We start from the raw sequence: 21,094 nt of genomic DNA on the forward strand, positions 1-21,094 counted from the left end.
ACTATCAGTATTTTAATTCAGAGTTACATTTAAGAAATCTATTGGTCATACAAAACAACTGAATTATGAGACTGTAACAGGGTTATCAATAGAATTACATTTGGAGAGATTTTCTAGTTTGGTCTCAAAAAAACAAGCCCATGTGTTTGGTATTCAAGAATTTGTTCTGGGCAAAACAAAGATCACCACTAAGAAGTATTTGTGTGAATCTTCACCTTTCTAGCTTATTTACATAGAGGTTTGATTTTTGAAAGAAACAGTTTCCTATCAAGTTGTATGAATAACAGACAGATGTGACGTGCGCTTTCTAGTGTCTCAACAACTGCAGTGTGTAAAACGATAGCAAAATCACAGTCAAGATTTGGGGAGAAAGTTGGGTTTTTCCTTCCTCCCTTTTTGAAAGATAAGATTTGGCTCTACAGCTCAAGTTGGGTTAGGTCCTCCTGCCTCAGCTTCTTGAGTGCTGGGGTTTCAGGCACACCTCCACATACCTGGGAACCTCACAGATATTTCTCCACCCTATCTACCAGTCTTACTCAGGTTTCCCCTGTTCTCTCTCTCTCTCTCTCTCTCTCTCTCTCTCTCTCTCTCTCTCTCTCTCTCTGTGTGTGTGTGTGTGTGTGTATGTGTTGTGTGATGCATTCATTTTGAGAAATTTTGTTTTCTGCTTAAGTTTGCATATCCACAACCACAAGTGCACAAGTGAGATACAAAACAGCCCAGGCTATTCTGTAGGTGAAGAATTCCAAGTCAGTCTGGGACATGTGTATCAAAACCTTGTATGAAAAGAAGAGGAGAATGAAGGATAGGAGGAGAAATGGGAGAGAAGGAGAATGCCACTGATATGTCCTTCTCAAGCAAGGGAGAAATTAAGTTCAGATTATATATTGAATCAGGTTATACGAGTGGTGCATTTTAGTCAGTATTCTGTTATAAAAATATATGAGACTAGAGCATTTATAAAGAATATAAGTTTATTTGGCTCACAGTTACAGAAGCTGAGAAGGACAAGTATATGGCAATAGCATCCCTCTGGCATCTGGTTCAGGTTTTCTCAGTGCAGCATAACATGGCTCCTTGCTTCCTCTTCTAATAAGGACTCTAATGCCATCAGGGAGGCCCACTCTCCTGACCCAAATGCCTCCCAAAGGACCTATGGAGAAATACCTTTCATACACAAATTTGAAGGTTAAATTTCCAATGAAAGAAGTTCAGATGAACACATTCAAACTGTATCAAAGAGACACTTCTCTTTGGTGAAATGAATTTGGGCTTAGCATTGTTATTTTATTTATGTGATTTTATTGTAAATGCATCATCATAGGAAAAACCTTGAGGTACTTGCTTCATTGAAATACAAAGTTTACAAGATTTTAGAAGATTATAATTATAATAGAAGAGTTTCTTAAATTAAGCTTTACTACTCTGTCATAATCCCTGTGTTTAAACTGTTGCATTGACAGGTCACAGCCCTACGAACTTGCCTCAATAAACTAATCTGTGAAATGGAGTAAATAAAAGTGTTTGCCTCCATAAGGTTATAAATTTGATGGTGTGTGAAACATTTTTAATATAGTGTCTTCCCTAATTGCTACTTGCTAGTTGTTATAATGTTGGAATGGACAGGTTAGATAACAGGTTAGGTGGATATTTCTGCTTTGGTCATTGAAATGAACTCTAGAATAGGTAGGAAAATAGGAAACTCTGAAGCACAATCAAGCTGAACAATTTGAAGCCATTTTATTTACCTCAGAAAAACCATGCGACAAGTAATATGCCAGGAGCTGAGCATCAAATCCAAGAATATGACAGACATATTTAGTAAGCACATGAAGCATACAAAAAGAAGGAGACAGATACTAGCAAAGACTGGCAGAGACAGTGCAGAATTATACTTGTGGCAGGAGCTATATATAAAGACTATAAGATGTACAGAATCTTTCAAGACACCTAATTTAGATCCAAGGATCCAAGGAAAGCTTCCTGGTTGTGGTGGCTTACCTTTTCATCTTGAATGGTTTGAGAAATGCCTAGAGATTAACAAATCACATTTCTGAGTGTGTCTGTGAAGACATTTCTGCAGACAGTCGTGAGGACCCTGACCTAATGAATGGATTCATCCCTTGATGGTTCTGTAATATGATGACAGGAATGGGAAAATGCAAAGAGGTAGACTTACTTAGAGGAAACAAGCATAGCAGGTAGCTGTATGGTATCCTGGTTCCACTTGTTCTCTCTCTTTCTGCTTCCTGGCTGCCATGATGTGAACTGTTGTGCTCCACCACACCCCACCCCCTGACATGATGGCCTGACATCTCTGAAACCTGAAAAGGAATGAAACAAAGTCATTCCTTTGTTAAGCTGCTCTTTCAACATCTGGTCAGAGCTACACAGAGGTAATTTAATTGATGCACTGAGTCAGAGGACTGATTGTTCCTATAAACTAGGTAGGATTAGAAATATAAGAGAAGGGAAGCATGCGTTAAGTGAGCCACAATATGGTTTTGTATTTAGCAAATCGTTATGATGCTAAAGACTGTGTTGAAGTCAATACAATTTTATTAATTCTTAAGAGAGTTTAGCAATTCTAATTATATCAAAAGATAATGCATGGAAAGGGATTGAAAATGAGAGGACCCAACTGACTAAATTTTTGATGATTCTATTGAGCTAAAGAAAACAACGCAATAAATCAGGATTTTGTTCTTTTAGTCTTAAAAGTTTGGTGAAGCTTTTTTGGGGGGGGGGGGGGGACACAAATTTTACATTGAGTATTTTTGAATAGATAAACATGGGGACATAGAAGAGGGAAAAATGACATTGCAACAGCCTACTGTGTGCCAGACATGAGATGGGACCATCTTACGTGCTTTCTTTATAATTACTTAAAACCCCAGGTGTGAATAAGGGATACTGGGGAATTGAATGAGAAGTGGTCATAGGAAGAGGAGAATAACCTGAAGAACATGACGATGTGGGAGAAAACAAGAATGGGAAGATTCTTAAGGCTGAAGTCTTGGTTCACAGGGCCAGGAATCCCCAGTGTCAACTCAGGAGAGCTTATATGGTTTCATTCTTTTCTGACATATGCAATCACTGGGATTCCATGCTTAGCTGTAACAACAGTCAAGTTCATGGCAAATTCATTGCTTCATGTGGTAATCACTCATTCACAGCCACCACCAAAAAAACCAGCACTGTTACAGTCATGGTATCCAAGAGTGAGTAAACCCTGGCTCTCATGAACGCTACACTGTAGTGAGGAGAAGCACCTGAGTAGAGGCTGGTGCATGGGAACCTGTGAAGCAGGACCAGGAGACTAGAAATCCCAAGACAGGCCCTTAGAAGTGCATGCTTGACGAACTATTCCTAAGTCAACACCCCCAAACTAAGGGCAAGAATGAATAATGTATATGTCTAGGGGAATAATTTTCTATTCAGAGATAACAGGAAACATAGACTCTGAATGGAGAAGTCTCTCACAAAAAGCCCCTACTGATAAATTGTCCATGTGGTTCAGCCACCATGTTTCCTCAAAGAGTTCTGGTCTGTTTGCTTACACTTCGGACATTTTTTGTCCTTTTCATTGCTCATTTCTAGCAAACACCCAGCTCACCCAGTGTTCCCATCCTGTTTCATTATTCCACCTGTGTTTCCCCTACCATTTTCCTTCATTTCCTGACATGCTAGTTTTCTTTTCTTCCTTTTTGTTCTTTCTGGAGAACCTAAATTGTCTGTTTTCATGACTAATAATTTCTCAGTGAACCCATCTGTTTATTTCAGGTTGTTTCTTCCCTCTGCTAGGCTCTTTATAGATTCCTCTGGATTTTGTTTGAACTCCATGGCACTGCCTTGTTTATTCTCTCTGCTACCACAATATATGATTTCCCATCTGCCATGGAAGGATCCCCATCTCCTCACAAAATTATCTGAGCCTCTCTTGTCTGCTTTTCATTCACATGCCCCCATTCTAGTCTCTGCTAGCTTCTCTGATTCCAACATAGCAATATTGTTTCAAAGGACAGCATGCCCAATAGGTCTCCTCTTTGGTTCTTTTATTCTTTCTGTTGCCACTGATATGGCTGAATGGTCTCTTGCTCCACAGGTAGGCAGTTTCAGCCTCAATCCATCAACAAATGTTTATTGAATGTCTTCTATTTGAACATCAGAACACCGAAGGCAATGGCAGATTCCTAAGAAATACAGAGTGTGGTCCAAGACAGGGGATTTCTCCATCTCAGCAGAGATGGATCACTAGCATGTTTTCAATATGTGCTCATTGCAATCTAGGAATTGTGCTAGGGAAAAGTAATACAGCATGAATTTTAAAAAGACAGAAGCCTATATTTTGGGAGCACATGGTATATCAAGGGAGAAAGACACATGTTAAAAATTATTTACAGTTCAATCAAATACGAACAAAATGCTCTGGGAACACAGACTACTGAAAGGGATTAGTTCTGCCTCGGGTAATTGTGGAAAGCTTTGCAGAGATGGTGATATTTAAAGTAGAGTTTAATAAATTAGTGTTAATTAAGCAGAGAATTAATAATAAAAGCTAATATTTATTGAGGTCTTATGAGGTTTCAAGCACTGCAACATGTTTGTAAATGAGCTCATCCGAGCCTCCCAATAACCTGATGAGATGAAATACTTATATCCCGCCAATTTTACTGATTCAATAATTGAAAAACAGAGAGGTTAGCTAATTTGCCTAGGGTCACACAGCTAGGAAAGCATTATTAAAGCCAAGATCTAAACTTATTTCCTAAGGCACTGTACTACATGGGGTTGGGGACAGTGTTTCAAGATAGTCACTATGCTTGCAAAGTATAGTATTCAAATGTATTTGTGGTAATACACAGTCAAGGGAGCTTAAATCTGTATACAGTTCCTGGGTTTCAGTAGGTGATGATATCAATGTGTTGAACTTATTTTGCGGAGTAGAGATTTACTGAGAGGTGATAATGGTGTGTGTGTGTGTGTGTGTGTGTGTGTGTGTGTGTGTGTGAGAGAGAGAGAGAGAGAGAGAGAGAGAGAGAGAGAGAGAGATCTTGTGTGTTTCATGTGTATGATCATGTGTATACAGTACATTTCTGTGTGCAGGTATGTATCAGCTATGTGTGAGAATGGGGAATACAGAGATCCTGTGTCATTCCTGAGGTACCACTGGGTTCTCTTTATTGGCCTGGAGTAGCCAGCCAATAAGTCCCAGAAATCTGCCTATTTCTGCCTCCCCAGTTGTGGAGTTAAAGCCATGTTCTACCACACCCAGCCTTCTATATGCTTCCCATGATTGTACAGCTAGCTCTTTATCAACTGAGCCATCTCATCCCCCTGCTCAGTGTTGTTAATCAACATTCTAAAAACTATTTTATTTTTAATTATGATGTATATGTGTATGTATTAATGTGTGTGTATGAATATATGCATGTGAATGTAGGTACTTGTAGAAGCAAGAAGAAGGTTTCAGATCTCTTGGAGCTGGGATTACAGGCAGTTGTGAGCTACAAGCTATGGTTCCTGGGAACCAAATTCTGGTCTTCTGTAAAAGCATTGCTTACTCTTAACCAGTGAGTAATCTTTTGAGCATGTTTTCTCATAAAAATTTAAAACAGTGTCAAGGAACAAAGAAACAGACTGGTTAATCCAGTAAGAATTCCACCTAGGGCACCAAAAGGGGCCATTCTCAATACTATATCACAATGCTCTGGTCAGAACATCTGGTCTGTCATCAAGCCACCCTGAATCTTCTTACCATTTGGAAACTGAAAGTGGCCTCAGAATACCTGATTTCCCCCTCTAGGGAATGCCAGGACACCTAGAGTTATCCTAGAATCCAGCTGATTTTCTCCTTATCACCCCAACATCTTGGTTTCCATTTCATAGTGATAACATTTACCATATGACCATGTAATGTAGCTGCTTAGTTTGTAAAGAAAAGAGGAAAAGAATTCTGAATCAGACACAGATCATCAAAATGAGCCCTAGAAGGCTAAAGAGAAGGATGAGATAAAGCAAGAGAAAGAGACATGACCTGCCTGGATAGCTTCAAAGGTATCTGTCTATAATGTAGTCTGAGACCATCTGAAAAAGGCCCTCACACACACACACACACACACACACACACACACACACACACACATGTATGCATATATGTGCCACAGACAGGAATACATTCAGTGCCTCCTACTGGAGCAGCTCCGCATCTTGGCCCCAAATAACTGATATGACAGTGTACACATGTGGCCCAGCTAAATGAGAAGCGTGCTTTATTCTCCAGCAGCAGATAACAGAGGCTTGAGAACTTGCCAAGCCTTATGAAGTCCCAGAACGTGCTCCAGTTCTGTTGATGTATGTGAGAATGAATTCTCATTCTCCTTATGAAGCTGGGGGATGCATCTCTAACATCTTCAGATTTCTGAGTAGGAAAATGCATGGTTTAGGGGCACTAGTGATGTTTTCATCACTTCTTCCTGCTGCTTGGAGGAGGAGATAGACGACATCTCATAAGACTGGCAAGGCAGTGTTGGCAGGGGACCAGTCAGCCTGATCGAGTGCTTTATTATTTCAATTGAATTCTGAAAGGAAGGAGAAAAGCACTCAGATAAAACTGTAAGACCATATTAGGTACCACAGAACACAGAGGGGACTGCACAAAAAATAAAAAATTAAGGAGACTTTCCCAGCAATTTCCAGAAGGATCCAGAGAAGCAAGCTAGGGGCAACATTCATATTCTTGATTGTCTATGTACTAATAAATAACAGTTGAAAATCTATCATGTTGAACTTTAAAAGCCAAGAAGAATTTGATTATAAAAATAATCTCTTAAATCGCATGGTTATTTATTGATGTGTGGTTCCTGGCTTGACCAGAATACAGCAATAGAAAAAGATATGTTGCTTAGAATGAAGAAGTCCAGTCAGAGGGCAGATGGAGGAGTAGTGTATGTCAGATGTGTACAATTGAAATCTACAAGCCTGAAGGTGAAGTGAGAAGGAGCCAACTGTGGGACACTGAAATGAAAGAAAAGTGGAAATGTCATCCCAGGACTACATCAGAGATGTTATAACCAGGTGGTTAATATGGACAGGCAAGATAGAGCAGCCGTGTTTATCTTTACAGACTATAGATGGAAATGCCACTCCACTGAAGGGAAACTATCTGAAAAGGAATTACACAATCTTTGTTCTTGAGAATATCATTACACAGAAGAAAATGGCTATACAGGCTTAGTTCTGACTCCTGTGACAAGCTTGTGTTTGGGAGAAACAGTACCTGAAAGAATATGAAGGATGTCATCATTCATGTGAACTTAGAGATTTTTATGCCAAGAACACGTGCATTCCACCTTTAATAAACCTATTTCAGGAAATTCAGAGAAAGCCATGTATGCAGTCTTATAGTCCAGTTAATCTTGACTGTTAACTCAATGAGATTTAGAATCACCATGCAAAATAGTCTCTGAGTATATCTGTGAGGGACTATCTATATTAGCTTATTTGAACTGAGGTTGAAAGACCGACCATAAATGTTGGGGGCATCCTTCTATAGCCTGAATATAAATGAAAAAGTGGGCTAGTCACAGAGTTCATGTCTCTCTGCTTGCTGACTGTAATAACAGTTGACCATCTGCTCTGTTTCTGCCTCCGTAACTTCCCTACTATGATGGATTCTATTCCTAGAACTGTAAGCCCAAATAAACCCTTCCTGAAGGTTTTTTGGGCAGATACGTTGTCATAGCAACAAGACAAGTAACAGGCATTGGGTCTTAACCTGAAGATGAATCAAGAATGCAAAGCTGTCAATCAGAATTTGATGATGTAATCACTATGTATTTTCCCAGGAGTAAGAAGGTTAAGGGTTTAGATAACTTAGTGGTCAGTGGTCCTATGAGAAATAAAACTTACCGGTCATAAGCACAGAAGTGTGACAGCAAATGTTAAACATGGATCAGCTTACTGGAGTGAGTTGAATTTTGAGAAAATATTAGATAAAATGTGAATGTATTTTTGTCTATTAAAAGTCAAAAAGAAAAAATTTACACCCACTACTTCAAACAGATGGTGTATTGTTAAATCACAACTAGAAAGAAAAACTGTTCCATTCCTATTATCTTCCCTTGCATCCTTACATAGAGTTTTCTTAGACTTAAAAAGAAGGAGGAAAAATAGATTTGAGAGTCTAAGATAGGTAGGATATAAGATTACAGCCTCATTAAATAAAGTAAAAATCCCAAATGTCAGCAACTTGCCACATGAAGCCTGAGTCTACCCCACATGGGAAGGATACTGTGACTAGAGCCTCAGATACTGAAGTCATCCCCATCTGTCTCTCACAGACACCTTTCTCCACCACCCTCTCTCACCACATTGACTTGTTGGTAGCCTGCTGCTTGGCACACTGTTTCTTTCAACTTTTCTGGCCAAACTAGTATTTGTTTTCTGAATCACCGTCTTTGTCATCCCCATCTCCACTTATGCAGCTTTCTCCTTACTTGTCAGAGACTGAAGAGTTCTAATTCCAGACCACCCCATCTCAATGCTCACTGCTTGCCTCCTGGCTCAGATAGTCGTGCGATAATTTGACAATTAGGCTTCAAGAGCACTTGCATTTGAGAATCCTGTACCAACAGATGAAAAATAAATATTGTTCCAGTTTCTTTCAGTATAGAAAAGGCAAGCTGAGCATGGTGGCTCACACCACCCAGCACTCAGGAGACTGAGGCAGGGGGATGGCTGAAGCATCAGGGACAGCCTGAGCTACATAGTAAGTTACAAGATGGCATAGTTTAGAACCTGAATCCCTGTTTCACAACAACCAAAAGAGAGCCATGGGAAAAAAGGCAGCGAGGAAGCAAAGGAGGGAAGAAGGACCAGAAGAAGGAAGAACATATGGGAATTTAGATGTTCTTACTGCATAGTAAAAAAAAAAAAATACAAACAGACCAGAAAGGCTGAGACCCAGGCCCAGGGGAGCTGTGCAAAGATTACTAAACTTTTGACTCAGGAGCATTTATGAGGACAAAGTTATTAAGAATCAGTATAAATTCAGGGAGAGCAAACCAAATGATCTCATTTCCTCTTGATAGGTTTATAAGGCAAGGAGTGACAAGATAAGAACCTGAGGCATTGGTAATGATGCAGATAAGGGCTCAGGAAAGTAATTAAACAGCTATACCCAAATCATTTAAATCACAGATCCTTCAGGTTAGAAGTCACAGGGATTGCCCATAGCATGCCGTCCTTGGTCCTGGACTTTGAAGGGCACATATATACAGGAATTGTAGTAAATATGCTAATCAAATGTGAAGACCCAAAGCTAGAAGAGTAGTTAATGTGCCCGATAACAATCGCAATGGGAAGGTACTTCAATCGGCCTTAAAAGTAGGTCAAAACTAATAAATTTATATTGCTCATAAAGAAGAAAGTGTAAAACATTAGAGACCAAATCAAATCTTTCTAAGTCTATATTTGTTGGCCTTAAAATGTATATCAAATAGAAACAATGGCTGACCAATCTTGCAAAAAAATTTTGAGTCAGGCGGCGGTGGTGCACACTTTTAATCCCAGTGCTCTGTGAGTTCAAGGCCAGCCTGATCTACAGAATGAGTTCCAGGACAGCCAGGGCTACACAGTGAAACCCTGCCTGAAAAAGAAATACTTTTGATTATCCTAACTATGGATACAGTAGGCCATTGTGACTAACCCTGAGCACTTACATTAAAATCAAATATACCACCTTGGGAGATGTTTCAGTGAGTAAAGCACCTGTCACACAGGCAGAAAAAACAAAGTTGATTTTCCACAGAACCAACTGAAAAGCCAAGTGAACATGGAAGCACAACCAAAATTCTAGTACAATGGGAACCAGGGGCAGGGAATCCCAGGAGTGAGTCACCTAGCCAGACTAACTGAAATCAGCAGCAATCCCTTCCTCAATACATGTTGATTGGGAGTGATTGAGAAAGACATCTGATGTCAACTTGGATTCTACACACACAGCACATGTACATGCATTCACACACACACACACACACACACACACACACACACACACACACAATATAATATATATCCAAATCAAATCATATGTGTAAAGTATAATCTAAAGGATCCAGTGTCATAGTCTCCATGCATAAGCATTTCTACTAAGCAAGAATGATTACACAGATTGCTTAAACTTTGTATGTGCACACCCTCTCTGGAATAATAAATAAATGTAGGTATCCCAACCTCTGTAGAAGTGTTTCTATAAGGCACTACCTGAAACAAAGGTACCTGACTGGTGATCCACATCTTTCTACAAATTCCAGGGCATGCCAACACATATCTATCAGCTGGCAATATAGCTTAAGATGGTGGTTTTTCAACAAATGTCTACATCATTAGCCACAAAGAACAGTCATTCTTTTTTATTGTTTCTTTGATACTCCCAAACTGATTTCAGATACTATTCTTTTATCCCCTTCTAGATTAAGAATAAAGATGGTATACTTAAAGAACTATGAATTTTTACCCCCCCCCCCCTGTGTAAATAACTTGTAAAGGGTCCAATGAACTTATTCTATATGGTTTTGTAAATAATGGTGTTTTAAATGACAGCTGCAAATCTCAGAGAGCAAATGGGATATTTAATATACACAGAAGGTGAACTTGCTCCTTATAATAAAATCTCTTGGGCATGTATATTTCTTCTGGAAAAATGCAGAGATTTTCCTGACAAGTCATCAGTTGAGTTTTAACTAGTGATTTCTCCCATAATGATTAGATTCTGCTCAAGAGATGTTCTGATTGATTTATTTGCGTTTAAAAAGTTAGTTTCTATTGCACATAAATAGTCTTTCACAGCCAGATAAAAAGCTCATGCATTTATTGTCTTGAAATACTAGAAAATATTAAACTGCTCAAGTTTCCTTGATTATCTTTTGCATGTTCAATGCCAAAATTAATAAAAAATATTTTTTGTTAATATCTATGCCTAGACTCATCATTCTTATGAGTCTAGGCATAGATATTCAAGAGATATATTTATTTAACAAATATTTGAGCATCCATTATGCTTTGATGATCTGCAGATACATGATACACCATACTTGGTTCAAATATGAATATATCTCTGTTAAAAAAAAAAAAAAGCACCAAGAATCTAGATTTAAAATCCTATTTGCAATGTGAGGTGGGATTTGCTAGAGAATAACAAATGAGTCAGTATAGCAGAGGGAATATGATCACGGCATTTGAAGTCTAGCCACAGTAATTTGGAGTTCTATTTCACCATCTACTTGATTTTATATCTTAAATCACAGTCACCTCGCCATCCTAAAATGTATGAGGTTTAAATAAGAAAATGGTTCAAAATTAAGGCACTAGCCTGAAGTGTAGTAGAACTCAAAAATTATCCTTATCGCCAATTCTACAAAATGGATAAAATATCCCAGACCATGACAAAGGAAGCGAGAACGAAGAGCTCTGAGGTGGAAAGGGGAGAGGGAGGAAAGAGAGGGAGGGAGGGAGACAGAGGAAGGAGAAAGAGACTGTCTTGACATTTGGTTAGGAAAGGAGACAGAAGAATTGAGGAGGTCCTCACGAAGTAGAGATATCTGAGCTCCCGTTGAAAGATCATTGGGAAAAATGATTGGAAGTTAATGAGTCATGTTGAAAAAAATGGTTGTACACACAGCAGGGGATTCAAACGATCCCTCAGAAAATGCAAAAGATGCCATTAGAGAAGAGAGAAATAGGAATAAAATTCCAAGTCTTCTACATTAAAAAAAAAAATCCTAATGCTATTCCCAATGCCAAGGAAAGCTGAAGGACACTACAGCCCTGTGTCCTGAAGAGTTCAGTGGGTGGGAATTTACCATTCTTGTTTCTAGTGATAATGCTTATCACACAGTTGGTAATGCAGCTCAAGCTTGTGAGAGTAGTTCAGAACAGGTAGAAATCTGGATGTCAAGGGCCCGCCTGCAAACACCCTGCAAGGTAGTGACGTCTTCTGCTTCAGCACCCTGCAAAGAAAGTAGGCAAGGCAGCCCTGATGTTTTCTATCATCTTGGGGCTTGACAGTATACAAATGAAGTGTAAGGATAGTGTGAGCTTAGAGTAAGTAACATTGAAGTGCTCAAATAAAAAATAAAATAAAAAGGTAAGGCAGCAGAGCCAAGTGTCCTGAGCATTCTAGTTTGTGGTGATATATTGTGTCCCCCATTGTGTACCCTAATAAAACTTATCTGGGGTCAGAGAACAGAACAGCCACTAAATTAGACATACAAGCCAGAAAATGGTGGCACACACACCTTAAATCCTATCACTTGGGTGGCAGAGATCCATCTGGATCTCTGTGAGTTCAAGACCACATTGGAAACAGAGCCAGGTGTGGTGGCATACACCTTTAATCCAAGTCTTTAAGATCTCATGTCTTTGCTTGGGAAAAAAACACGCCTTTAATCCCAGGACTTGAGATCTCATGTTTTGATTGGGAAGGAAACATGTCTTTAATTCCAGGAAGTGATGGCAGGAAACAGAAAGGTACACAAGGCATGAGGACCAGGAACTAGAGGCTTTTAATCTTTTAGGCTTTTTAGCAGCATTTCAGCTGAGACCCATTCCGGTGAGGACTCAGGGGTTTTCAGCCTGAGGAAGCAGAATCAGCTGAGCTGTTGTGAGGTGAGGTTGGCTGTGGCTTGTTCTGTCTCTCTGATCTTTCATCCTTTCACCCCAATACCTGGCTCTGGGTTTTTTATTAATAAGACCATTTAGCAATTCATGTTACAGTGTTTATTTTTGTTGTTGTTGTTCTGATAAATTACTGACTAAAAGCAACTTGGGAGGGGAAGGGTTAATTTTACTCAAGGAAAGCCAGAGCAGGAGCTCAAGTCAGGAATCTGGAGGCAGGAGCTGAAGCAGAAACCAGGGAAGAATTCCACTTACTGGCTTGCTCCCCATAGCGTGCTCAGCCAAATTTATTATATAACCCAGGCCTACCTGCCCAGGCATGGTACCTCCCACAGTGGACTGGGTCCACCTATATCAACAAGCAATTAAGAAAATGGGCAACAGACATGGCCACAGACCAATCCAGCATAGGTAATACCACAATTGAGGTTCCCTCTTCTGAAGCAAATCCAGTTGACAATCAAGACTGGCCATCCTACCAGGCCAGAAGGAGTGCCAAAAATAAAATACCCAAGAGAATACGGGATGAGGACTGCAAGACCTTGAGTTCAAACAAACCATTCTCATTTTAAAGGTGAAAAACAAGAGCTGATAATCTTGACAGCATACTAATTTGGCAAACATTGTTACTCTCTCTGTTTTGTTTTCTGAAACAAAGTGCTTCCTAGTGTTGATGAAACATCCTCTGTGCTTCCCATATTAAGCATAATCTCAATTACTATAAGAAACAAAGCCATGTGTAACCGCATGAAAGATCTTCAGTGGTGAATGGAGCAATTGCTAGTTCCTTAAGAGTGAAAAGGCATCTAATTCAACCTAGATCAACCTAATTAATTAGCATATATTAGAATTCTTCAATAAGGAAATATATTCTTCAAGATGTGACAGGTGAGTGAGCTATCAGAACACCTTTCAAATGAAAATCAAGAATCAAAACTCAACAATAGAAATGGGGTGCATTCTTGTTTCCATTTCTCTCATCTCCAGTGAAATGAAATCTCTCATGTAAATGTGATACCTTTTTGTCCATTTACATTCCTTTTAGATCCTTCTAATGGAAACTCTAGGATATGTGAGCTACAAAAACCTAAGAGGATTACTTTAATGTCTGTATACAAAGTGTTCTTTTAGGGTGCCCAGCTGAAAAGCAACTGAGTTCAGCGACTTAAGTCTTATAACTATAAATTCCCCCCTCCCCGTGCCATGTTGTATGTTCATGTGTGTATGGATCTGCATGTTCTGTGTGCAAGTGTATATGTGTAGGTGCATGTGTGAGTTCATGTGGAATCCCAAGACAGATGTCAGGTTATCTCCCTCAATGGCTTTCTGCTTTATATCTTATGTGGGTATTATGAGGATGTTGGGGACCCAAACTCTGATCCTCATGTTGACAGAGCAAGCACTTTAACCTCCATCTCCACAGGCCATGGCCTTACATTTCTAAGCTGGGTGTGCTTACTGCCCATCTCTTGAAAACAAGTAAGCTAATTGTCACAGAAAGTGCTTCTGTAAGAACTGTGATACTCCAAGCCCCTCAAGTAAACACAATGCCTGCCGTGTGAGCTCAAAATGGGGAGATGTGGGCAGATATTAGTCATTAAGGAATTGTTTCAAGTGGAGCACTGTGAGTAATTCAACACCCATTTTCTAGGATGTAATTGGGAAAGCGCTGCAATACCTGGGAACGTATGGGGAGCTGAGCGGTGTCGAGCAAGTTGTGGCCCTGATCAATGAGGAAATGTGCATCAATTGTGGCAAATGTTACATGACCTGTAATGACTCCGGCTACCAGGTAGGAACCCTGCTGGAATTAAGATGCTGCAGCTAGGCATGGCTCTTCTTTAGGGGCACCAAGTGTCTTCTATTGATAAATGTGCAATTCAAACTAGGTGTGCCAAGTATGTCCCCCCCACCACAGGTCCCTTTTTCTGTCTTTGTAATATGCTGGTGTGTCTTTTACTTTTATTTGACAATTTGTTTATTTTATGTGTGTATATCAGTAGGAGCATAGACGATACATGTGCATTCACCGTTCAGATATATTGGAACTAGAGTGGTGGAGACCTTCCCAACTTTGGTATTAGGAACCTAACTTGAGCCCTCTATAAATGGAGCAAGAACTCTTAACTGCTGTATCATCTCTTTGGACAAGATACACCCTTTATTGTCAGAGGCACCATCTGATGTGCTGGGGTTTCCTACTGAATAGGGATGGGAGAAGAGCTAAGCACTGTCAGCATGTTGTTTACTTCCCACATATGAGCAATCTCCCCTGCTGTGGCTGTGAGCTGCTGTGATGCCTTCCTCCCCACAGTACACTCTACCTTCCAAGCAGTGAGCCAAAATAAGCTCCACATCCATGAGTTGTTTCTTGTCAGGTACCTGTTCCAGCAGTGAGAAAAATGACTAATATGGCCATGTTTCCAGTGAACAGTATTATTTTAACATCATCCCATCACCCATGAAGCTGGAGAGGGAAGTTTAAGTGAAAACAGAAATTCATGCAAAATAATGTACATTAGGGAAGGTTATGGTCTGGCACTAACTACAGAGAGGAGAACTGTCATTTATTACCAATCCCCTAAAAGGACCTGATTCCTTCAGCCTACAGAGGATTCCATTTGGTATTGATTGGGATTTTATGACAGTAATTTTAAAAAAGTAAAGAAAGAATCTCTCACCACACACTTGTAGCAGGTGGTCTTATGAATTTCTTCATAGCTGGAAAAAATAGGGAGATATTTTTGGTTTATCTGCCACTGTAAGTGACCATGGATGCTTTCCATGCACTGGTTGAGGGCCTGCCACAAGACAGAAAGGGCAGAGTAAAGGTTCCTCTTGTTGGGGTGGACAGAACATATTCTACCCATTGCTCTTTGACTTTAGATTACGACTTCAACTACTAGCTTGTGTACTGTGCATATTAATTAGATTCTAACACAAGAATAAGACACAAAAAGCAATAATAATCATGAAATTATGTTCACACAAAAGATTTTTAGCTGGACAGTGGTGATTCATGCCTTTAATGCCAGCACTTGGGAGGCAGAAGCAGGTGGATCTCTGTGGGTTTGAGACCAGCCTGGTCTACAGAGAAAGTTCCAGGACAGGCTCCAAAGTTACAGAGGAAAAGTATGTCTTGAGAAAAGCCAAAAAAGCCTGTAGGGCTGACCTCCGAAGGTGAGAGGAGTAAGGCCCCCACTGCCCCTTGTTTTATCCCCACAAGCCCTACCTTGTCATTACAGAATACTGGAATGCAGGTAAAGCTTCTTCTACAAGTGAGCCAGCAGCAGCAAGGCTCCCAGGAGCTCCCCTTCCCCCCATCCACTATTCTTTCCCACAGCTGCACTGAAGTCCTTCCTGAAGGATCAAACCCGCCCTGAGGACTGCCATGGTGTTTCCATTGTTTAGATGCCTATCACGGGCAAGTTGTCACGATAACTTAAACCAGTCCTCACTTCATATCCAGTATATTTGTTCTTTCATTCTTTTATATGACTTCATGCGGGGGATGCAAGAAAGGAAAGAAGAAGGGAAGTAAGGGAAGGAGAATAGGAAGAGAGGTAAAGGAGGGGAGGGAGGGAGGGAGGGAGGGAGGGAGGGGAGGACGGAGGGAGAAATAGAGAGATGGAGGCAGAGAAGGAGGGAGGGAGGGAGTTTGGAGGAGAAAATTATAAAATTCTTTAAAATCATGGACAAAGTCAGAGCTAGACAGCTGGTCCAGGTTCTCACATCTGGGAGATGTCAGGGCCAGAGCAGGACAAGGGCTCTCCCACATCTTCATCGTGTTCCTGTTGTGGTGGGATAATGCTAAAAATCAAGTTGGAAATGGTTAAAACTCAGAGCTGACTGTGGAGACAACTTTTCCTACTGTTTTCTTTTAAAATTTGCATGCATTATTTGAAGTGCATTCACTGCCTCCCCTGACATCATCACTTCTCCAAGGTAAAGGACAAGGAGTGTGATCTTGGCGGATGGCTCAGCCTGTAAACCACTTGCCTTGCAATTCCAAGGACCTGGGTTCAATCCGCCTGACCCACACATGCTTGGAATGCATGTAAAAATGTCCAGCAAAATGGCCCACTCTTGAAATACCAAAGCTGAGGAGGCTGAGACAGAGGACCCCTGGGATTCACTGACCAGACAGCCTTGCCTAATTTGTGAGCTCCAGGCCAATGAGAGATCCTGTGTCAAAAGAGGCAGATGGCATTCCTGAGAATGACAGTAAATGTGTCCTCTGACCTCTACATGCATATACACATGTGCCTCCATGCACCTGCACACACACACACACACACACACACACACACACACACACACACACACACAAACAACAACAACAACAAAGCATTAAAAAAAGAATAAGAAGTGTGAGGAGTAAATGGATCTATATGAAAGCATGGGCAGGTACAAAGTGCCTCGGCCTGGTCAGATTGACAATACCTGAGTCCTCCACTGACCGAGAAAGCAGAAGCGCTGTGTTTAAAAAATGTTTCCTCCCACATGGAAAGAAAAACCTCTAATAAACTGTAAACACTGCATTTCTAATTTAAGGGAGTTTCATTTATTTCTCTGTTTCTCCTGTTAACTCAGCTGTTGCTATGATTGCTCCACCACGGAGCTCGGCGTGGTAATCTCCGTTGCTGTGGACAGAGATGCAGATGTTAAAATGGGGGAATTCTTGACATTGGTGGACAGTGGCTCAACTCTCTTGATTTCTGTTTGCAGGCTATACAGTTTGATCCAAAAACTCACCTGCCTACTGTTACCGACACGTGCACAGGCTGTACTCTCTGCCTCAGCGTATGCCCTATTATCGACTGTATCAGGATGGTTTCCAGGACAACTCCTTATGAACCAAAGAGAGGCTTACCCTTAGCTGTGAAGTCAGTGTGTTAAGGTGATTTGTAAGATGGTTGCTGTGAACTTTGATGTTACCGGCACAGGCTGATCGTTAAACACAACAATAAGTAATCATTGTGGTCAGTTCTTTCCAAATTTTATACATATACATACATAATTTCTAAATAAATGTCTAAATTGGAAAAGCAATGTCTGATGCCAGTGACCAATTAATGGTCATAAAATGGAATAATTCTTTTCTGAGGTAGCTGGTGAGTAACTGCATACCAGTTAATTGGATGTGCTCCGTCAGTTGTCTACTGTGAAAAATTAACTTTTTCATGGCAATTAGTGTGACAATTTCTAAATTGCCCTTTGCCGTGCTCATTCTTTGATTTCTAATTGTAAGTGAAATGAACTATTTTGGAACAAAGTACAGTTTCATGTACAGGAAACGGTTTCCAAGGAAACATTTTGTGATTAAAAAGTACCTGTAATTTTAACACTGTTTCTAAGGACATGTAATTCGCTCCATTAAGAACAAGTGAAGATAGTCAAGTCATTGTTTACTATGGCAAGAGGAACAAAACCTGTAAGGTGGTTTTCTAGATCTTTCTTAAGGTCCGTTTTGCTGAAGTAGCTCACTCTTTGGTGCTGGACACTGAAAGAGAGATTTCCTGACCTAAATGCTGGTCACCACCCAAACCTGAAACAGGTATGCAGACTACTCAGGGATGGACCACATGTCATTTTTATTTGAATACTGAAGCTATGTTCCTAACAAAATAAGGTATTAGGATGGATGTCTGGTTAATGCCACACTTCACTGTGTAGAAACTGTTCTGTCTGCTTTTCATAGTCACCTTCATTAGGAGAGCAATTAATGTTCAAGCAAGGCCCAGATTACACAGCACTGAGCCACAGGCTTCATATTCAACAATGAAAAACATCATATCTGTAACTTAGATATAACGAGAAGAACCTGTCTGACTACTCTTTACTTTGATGCTTGTGTGACTTCAAAATTAATGAAATATAAATGTATGTTTTTGATATTGGTAAATATTTTTGGATTTCTCTATTTTCATAATCAGTAAATAGCATCACATAAATTCATTTATTCTGTCCTTGTGGCACATTTTAATATGAATCTTTAGGAGGTAAATCAGAAAAATGACAATCTGTGGCATATTTCAATGATAAATGCAAGAGCTAGTAGTGCATTTTAACAAAATCTGTATGATCAAATAATCACAAATAAAATTGTATGATCTATTTTCAATGTACTTTTCTGTTTCATTTTTCCAAATGCGCCTTCCTGTCAGGTATTTATATTTTGACATGAGGCAGTTTGGGATTGGTTCTACAGAAAATTCCATACAAATGCTGGATGTGTGTCAGTTTAAATCTAATGAAGAAAATGACAGTATTATTTTCCAATGCTTTACTTCCTGTCCCTCTTACCCCTAATCCTCTACTGAATGCAACTCTCCTCTGCCAAAATGCATTTTTCACGTAGAGTTGGCTAAGCCTTCTGAAGTTGTTCAAGATGAAGAAACATGGGAAACGGCCTTCCCACCTGAAGATGCTGCCCACACCATGGGAAGTATGTGTCACTAAATATTACTCTTCATAAAGCTGTGCAGTATAAAGGATGTAGAAAAATGGAGTCCTTTATGCTGTTATCACAATACAAGCATCTTCACTTTGAGAGTTGGCAGTACTTAGCTAAGAGATCCAGTTATTGAGGAGAAAATACTGTAGAGCTACAAAGATGGCATGATATCTGATTGGTGAACCTGAATGTAAGAGAGAGAGAGATCAGGTGCATATAGATGTGTGCCTGGGTGTAGATTTCAAGTGTCAACTTCAGATCTCTCTTCCTTATTTATTCAGAGACTCTCACTGAGACCTGGAACCTAACTCTTACCATTAGACTATGTTGACTTGTAAGTGTGTCCCACAGATCCCCCTGTCTCCACCTCCCTGGTGCTAGGATTGCAAACACTTACCACCATGCCGAGTTTTTTACATGTTTTCCATGGGTGAAACTTGGGCCCTCATATTTTTCTTGGAAATCATCTTCCCAACTCCAGGTAACTCCTTTTGTTTTTACTGTAGGAGTTAATTAACCCTCCAGAAATATGATGAAAGGCATCACATCCATGTATGCTGGAGTTCTTAAGATACTGTCTTCTAGGAAGGCATTCCGCCAATACAGACCAAAAGCACAGCTTCTGTGGTCTCTCCTTAGAAAGAGAACACACTGAGGTGTGCTAGCTCATATTTATTCTACTTGGGAAACTATGAACAACCAAGGCTTGAAGTTAGGCCATAGCAACCCATGATTGAACACTGGTGTTGTTCCTTATTTACATTTCACTCTAGTATGTTCCTTTACCAGTAGGCACTGGGCAGTCTTCCTTATCCATACTGTTTGTGGAAAATGTAATTTAGTTTTGTATCCTTGGCCTGGAGAGAGACTCAGTATAATGAAAGGGAAAAGTCTCATTTCTCTATTCAGCAAGAAACCACAATCCAGTGACCCTAAAATGCATCTTTGTAGCCCTTCTGAATGGGAACACAGGACCAGCTCAGAAAAACTGGTTAGTACTTCCTAACTAGTGTCTAGGAAACTATATGATGTCCTGTATGTGTGGTAATAACTAGTTTTATGTGTCAACGTGGCTGGGCTGAACAATGTAACCCTCATACTTGATCAAACACTTGATTTAGGTTTAAAATTGAATTGGTAGACTCTGAGTAAAATAAATTGTTTCCCAAAGCACTAAAGGATTCCACACATACACATATGCCAAAGGCCTCAGTATAACACAGGTCCACCCCCAGGAGGGAGTTCTCCAGCACACAGCATTCACATTTCATTCTGTCTCTTCATCAGGCTTAGTCTGGACTTGACCTCTAACTTCTTCACAGTCTCCAGCCTCATTGTCACACCACCAATTTAACTCAGTAAGTAACCATAACTATGTGAGCCAATTTCTTAAAATTATTTAATTCAATCTCATTGCTTCCATTTCCCTGAAGAATGCCGATGAATGTGACACATCTCATTGAATGATAGGTGAGTACTATCATCTTATCCCCCCCCCCAAAAAAAATGAAGACATATATTCTCATCCAACCTAAGTAACTTACTCCAAGTTATCCATCTAATTTGGTATGTTTCTAAGTGCCCCAGCTTACTTCGATTATTCCTCCATTTGTTTATCTAGCTCTTCATTCACTCTACAAATATCAAATAGTTACAGAGTATCAAGAATTTGACTAGAGATAAGGGTGTGAACTCAAATGATGGTTGTCCCCCATCTTACCCATTTGGGCTGATATAACAAACTACAATAAACTGAGTGGCTCACAAACAACAGAAAACTATTCTCATTATTCGGGAGAACAAGAAAGTCTAAAATCAAAGTGTCAACAGAATTAACAGCTGACCAGAACCAACTAGTCTTGTGGTTCATAAATGTCACCTTTCACTGTAGCCTTGCTTGGTAGAAAGGGTGAATAATTCCTGTGGGGCTTCTTGTGAAAGCACTAATCTCACATATGA

The 21,094-nt window shown here is 40.0% G+C and overlaps 1 protein-coding gene across 1 annotated transcript in view; it reads left to right on the forward strand.

The window, feature by feature from the left end:
• Window positions 1-18,802, forward strand: part of Dpyd (dihydropyrimidine dehydrogenase) — an 851,011-nt gene extending 832,209 nt beyond the window's left edge. Inside the window, exons 22-23 of the mRNA XM_036191420.1 lie at window positions 14,330-14,470; window positions 17,407-18,802. Of these exons, the coding sequence (XP_036047313.1) occupies window positions 14,330-14,470; window positions 17,407-17,577 (312 nt within the window). The 3' untranslated portion in view covers window positions 17,578-18,802. The remainder of the gene's footprint in view (window positions 1-14,329; window positions 14,471-17,406) is intronic.
• The last annotated feature ends 2,292 nt before the right edge of the window (window positions 18,803-21,094 follow it).

The sequence above is a fragment of the Onychomys torridus genome, chromosome 6 (genome assembly GCF_903995425.1).
Source record: "Onychomys torridus chromosome 6, mOncTor1.1, whole genome shotgun sequence".
NCBI classification, from domain to species: Eukaryota; Metazoa; Chordata; class Mammalia; order Rodentia; family Cricetidae; genus Onychomys; species Onychomys torridus.